This window comes from Sitodiplosis mosellana, unplaced genomic scaffold (assembly GCF_009176505.1).
Source record: "Sitodiplosis mosellana isolate CC-2019 unplaced genomic scaffold, AAFC_SMos_1.0 Smas_scaffold_6060, whole genome shotgun sequence".
NCBI lineage: Eukaryota > Metazoa > Arthropoda > Insecta > Diptera > Cecidomyiidae > Sitodiplosis > Sitodiplosis mosellana.
Window position 1 is genome coordinate 56 of NW_022601301.1, and position 5,154 is coordinate 5,209.

The 5,154-nt window shown below is 36.8% G+C and overlaps 1 protein-coding gene and 1 pseudogene across 1 annotated transcript; both read left to right on the forward strand.

Moving 5' to 3' along the window:
• The first annotated feature begins 358 nt into the window (after positions 1 to 358).
• On the forward strand, positions 359 to 2,543 carry LOC129573309 (probable cytochrome P450 9f2). Its single transcript, XM_055453697.1, has 4 exons — positions 359 to 514; positions 636 to 721; positions 781 to 1,877; positions 2,116 to 2,543. Exons 1-4 carry the CDS (start codon positions 389 to 391, stop codon positions 2,415 to 2,417), a joined length of 1,611 nt encoding a protein of 536 aa, XP_055309672.1. The 5' UTR covers positions 359 to 388; the 3' UTR covers positions 2,418 to 2,543.
• A 108-nt stretch (positions 2,544 to 2,651) lies between these two features.
• Positions 2,652 to 5,071, forward strand: LOC129573310 (probable cytochrome P450 9f2; annotated as a pseudogene).
• Positions 5,072 to 5,154: the final 83 nt, after the last annotated feature.

Consider the following 5,154-nt stretch of genomic DNA (forward strand, 5'->3'; position numbering starts at 1 on the left):
TTTTCCGAACAAACATCATTTTTGGAACATTGAATGATTGTTGAGCTTGATTGTCAGGGAATGAATCCACTTTGTCAAGGTCAAACCATTGTTTCTATTGAGAGCGATGCCTATATTGCACATAAAAGACTTTTACATTGTTGTCATTTCGAATATTTGCAAAAAAGAGTTCAATGGTTGATTCGTTGATTTTGTATCTGTGCGCGATGTGATTGATGATGATGAAGAACAAATGATAGAATCTGACATACAATGACCTACGAAATCAATTATAAAGCTTCACAATGGACCGTCGGTGTTTTTACATAGTACACATATTCGACAGCATACATTTCCATCGACAACAAAGTGTGGAATTGCTCTTAATTCAATTTGATTACAGATCATCATGATTGGTATTCTCTTGCTGCTGTCGGCAATTTTGTTGATTGTGTATGCCTTTTACAAATGGGCAACACTCAACAATGACTACTTCGAACGACAAAATTTAAAGTATATGAAGCCAACATTTTTGGTTAGTCATTTTTATTCTTTTATTCCAATAATTTTCGTTTTAAAATTCGATTTAGTCTTTTGTTCTTAACACTAAAGAAAAATCAGAAGAAATTCTATATGCTACGTATCACATATTCTAGGTTGGTAATACGGGTGGTGCTTTTGCCAACAAATATACGCCCGCTGAATTTTTGGACATGATCTTTCAAGCATTTCCAGATGAGCGGTAAGTTATATGGTTTAGCATTTTGGAAAGCGCAACTCAAAATGCTATCATTTTTATAGAATTTTTGGATTTTTCGACTTTCGGGCGCCAAAGTTCGCAATCCGTGACCCAGAGCTTGTTAAGGAGATTGCTATTACCAGTTTTGACAATTTTCAAGATCACGAGGGAGTTGTTGACGAACATATCGATAAGTTGTGGGGAAATAGTTTGCTACTTATGAGAGGTGAAAAGTGGCGAAATATGCGAGCCACATTAAGTCCGGTATTCACCGGGAGCAAAATGAGGCAAATGTTTGACCTAAATTCTGAATGTATCGACAATGTGGTGAGACACCTCTTGCAAAAAGCTGAAAAGGGGGAGAAAATCGATATCGAAATGAAGGATTTCTTCACACGGTACACAAACGATGTAATCGCCTCGTGTGCATATGGGATCAAAGTGAATTCATTTGAAGAGCCAAATAATGAATTTTACAAAAACGGTTTAGAGATGTTCGACTTCACATCAATCAGGAAAATCATCAAAATTTTGATTATAATGCAATTACCGGCTGTCGCAAGGGCCTTAAAAATCCCTGTTGTGGATGCAAATGTTGCAAAAATATTCAGAGATATTATTTCGGATACGATGGAAGTGCGCAAGAAAAATAACATTTATCGGCCATACATGATTAATATGCTGATGCAGATTCGCGAAGGGACGTTAACGCATCAAACGGGAAAGGGAAAGGAAAAGGACAAAGGCAAAGAAGGTTTTGCCACTGTTGAAGAATCGGATATCGGCAAATTAAGTGTGAATCGGTCATTGAACGACGACGAGATTGTCGCCCAGTGTTTCATTTTCTTTTTGGCAGGATTTGATACGACATCCACAACTTTAACCTTTGCATCGTACGAACTATCCGTCAATCCTGATGTACAGAGCAAACTTTACAAAGAAATTGCGGAGACAAATGAAAAACTTGCCGGAAAACGTGTCACCTACGATATTCTACAAAAGATGCCGTATATGGATCAGGTAATTAGTGAGACACTTCGAAAATGGCCACCACTTCCGGTTATGGACAGATTATGCGTGAAAGATTATGATTATAACGACGGAAATGGTTTGAAATTCAAAATTGAAAAGGGCACCGCTGTTTTAATTGCAATCTACGGTGGGTACTATGGGCAAACAAATAAATATATATATTTTTGATGTCCCAAATAATCGAGAGTTGAGCCTGTCAGTAGTATTTGTTGTTGTAATTTGTTAGTTCGAACTCTCACCGCTTGCATGTACAATGCAAATCAGATGCGTTTTTAGGGGCGCCACTTTCGTGAAGCTTGTATTAGACTCAATCTACGCAAATAATGAATAATTCGTGTGCTTGGTTCAATATATTCAACTTATAGGTTTTCATCATGATCCAAAGTATTTCTTTGACCCAGAAAAGTTTGATCCCGAACGCTTTTCCGAAGAGAACAAACATAACATTCAACCGGGCACATATCTAGCCTTTGGGATCGAGCCGCGTAACTGCATCGGCTCTAGATTTGCTCTTATGGAGATCAAAGCGATTTTGTACTATCTTTTGTTGGATTTCTCCTTCGAACCGAATGAAAAATCGCAGATACCGTTGAAATTGAAAAAATCAAGTTTCAACATGCGCGCCGAAAAGGGAGTGCATTTAGAATTGAAACCACGCAAAAAATAAGGAAAAATATTTGTTTGAAACGACTAATCATGCATCTTGTTGGAGGTTTTTTCGCAATTAAGTGCAACTTCAAGTGTTGATACTTGTATAATTTTGATAAATAAAACAATAACCACCTTCAGTATACTTTTATTCATTATTATTCTTCCGCCCACAGTAATTAATCAAACAAGTGGACATTCGCAAAATCCAAACGTGCGCATATGCATAGCTTAGCAACAAGATCACCCAATGCGTAAGCACTTCGACGTGCTGCATCACAATGTGTTGGCTTAACTATGCATTTGCAAATTTTTGCAACAGACTGACGTCAGAAGTATTCATTGCATGCACAAGTTGTCTAGCAAATACAACATTATTTGATCATCATTAGAACGGCATAGTACTCAGTCTGTACAGGTGTATACTTATAGGCTTCTATGTATTGTATTGTGGTGTGCGTCGTTGTTATTGTTGTTATCTAATCGTCAAAAAATGACGCCGTACTGTCCGATCTGGCAACAAAGTATTGTATGTATGCGCGAATGGCATCAGTTCAATTTCATATGTAGAGTCAGATAGACATAACACCATAATTCATCATTTCAATTCCGGTTAATTCATAAAAAAAAAAAAACAAAATGATTGGCGAACTGTTGTGTTTAGCAGCAATTTCATTGATTTCGTATGCCTTTTACAAATGGGCAACTCTTAACAATGACTACTTCGAACGAATAAACATAAAGTATTTGAAGCCAATACCATTATTTGGTAGTACAGGCGGTGTTCTTTTGAACCGATACACTGCAGCTGAGTTTGCAGAAAAAATGTACAAAACATTTCCCGATGAACAGTGAGTGGTTTTTAAAGCAAATCGTATGTTTAAAAAATTCAGTGTAAATTTATTGATTTTCTCTACAGAATTTGTTGCATGTTTGACTTTCGTCGTCCGCAGTACATTGTTCGTGATCCAGAAGTAATCAAACAGATAGCAGTAAAAGGTTTCGATCACTTTTATTTTTAGACACAACTATTTGAAAATTTTCAGATTGTGAAACACTTTTTGATAGATACAATTAACTGAAAAGTTTTTCGATATTTATTTAAAGGTTTTGATCATTTTGAAGATCGCACCAATTTCGCTGACCCTGAAATTGATAAATTGTGGGGAAATAGTGTGATTTTTTTGAAAGGTGAGAAATGGCGTCACATGCGAGCCACATTAAGTCCAGCGTTCACTGGGAGTAAAATGCGACAAATGTTCGGGTTGGTTGCAGAATGTGCTGATGATGTGGTGAAACACTTTTTAAATAAGGTGGAAAATGGCGAGAAAATTAATGTTGAAATGAAGGACTTCTTTACTCGCTACACGAATGATGTGATTGCAACTTGTGCCTTTGGCCTGAAAATAAACTCGTTCGAAGATCCGACGAATGAATTTTACACAAATGGTAAAGGAATTGTAGACTTCAATTTCAAGCAACTGATCGTTGCTTTGATCATATTACATTTGCCATCGGTTGCAAAACAGTTTAGTATCTCATTTGTGGACAAAAAAGCTGGACAATTGTTTAGAGAGACGATTTTGGATACGATGGAAGTGCGTAAGAAAAATAACATTCATCGACCGGATATGGTAAATATGCTGATGCAGGTTCGTGAAGGAACTCTAACGCACTAAGCCGATGAGAAAGAGAATGAAAAAGAGGGTTTTGCTACGGTACAAGAATCTGATATCGGTAAAATAATTGTGAATCGATCGTGGAATGACGATGAAATCGTGGCGCAGTGCTTTACTTTCTTCGTTGGCGGCTTTGACACAACATCCACGATGTTAATGTTCGCTGCCCATGAATTGGCTGTCAATCTCGATGTACAGAACAAACTTTACAAAGAAATCGTAAAGACTAACGAACATCTCGGTGGAAAACGCATTACCTATGACGCACTTTAGAAGATGAAATATTTGGATCAAGTGATCTGTGAATCGCTTCACAAATGGCCATCTCTTCCCGATATTGACCGTGAATGTGTTAAGGATTATGTTTACGACGATGGCAACGGTTTGAAATTCAACATAGAAAAAGGAGTGACCATTCGTTTTCCCATCTACGGTATTCAACACGATCCAAAGGTAAATGAGAAAATAGGAAAATAATTTTTAATCATTTTGAGCCTCAACTATGATCCAAAGGTGACTAAGTAATAATTTTACTTTTCCAAAGTATTTCCTAGACCCAGAAAAGTTCGATCGTTTCAGCGAAGAAAATAAACACAATATTGTTCCCGACACGTATTTTCCATTTGGGATCGGGCCAAGAAACTGTATCGGCTCTAGATTTGCTCTTATGGAGAGATCAAAGCGATTTTGTATAATCTTTTGCTGAATTTTTCCTTCGAACTGAATGAAAAATCGCAAGTCCCATTGAAACTACAAAACAACGCATTTGTACTGATTACTGAAAGGGGAGTGCACTTGGAATTTAAACTACGTCAAAAGTAATCATCAACATGGCCTTTTGATTCATAATTGATGGTAGTAAGATTATAAAATAACATTCAAGTTATTTGTTGTTCATAATGAAAAGTAAATAAAGTGACGATGATGTAGTACCACACGTGTTCGGGTTCTTATTTACATTTTGCAATTGTTAGTGCATAAGTATAGTGTAGCATCAAAAAGTCAGCTCTATGACAAAATTGATTGCCCAGGAAATGTAAGCCCGACAACATGTGTCACTTCGATTACTTTGATTAT

Excerpts from the sequence above, each read along its gene's own strand:
- LOC129573309 (XM_055453697.1), top strand. The coding sequence starts at position 389 with ATGATTGGTATTCTCTTGCTGCTGTCGGCAATTTTGTTGATTGTGTAT. Across the intron at positions 722-780 it reads CAAGCATTTCCAGATGAGCG|AATTTTTGGATTTTTCGACT; the intron begins GTAAGTTATATG and ends TCATTTTTATAG. Across the intron at positions 1,878-2,115 it reads TGTTTTAATTGCAATCTACG|GTTTTCATCATGATCCAAAG; the intron begins GTGGGTACTATG and ends TTCAACTTATAG.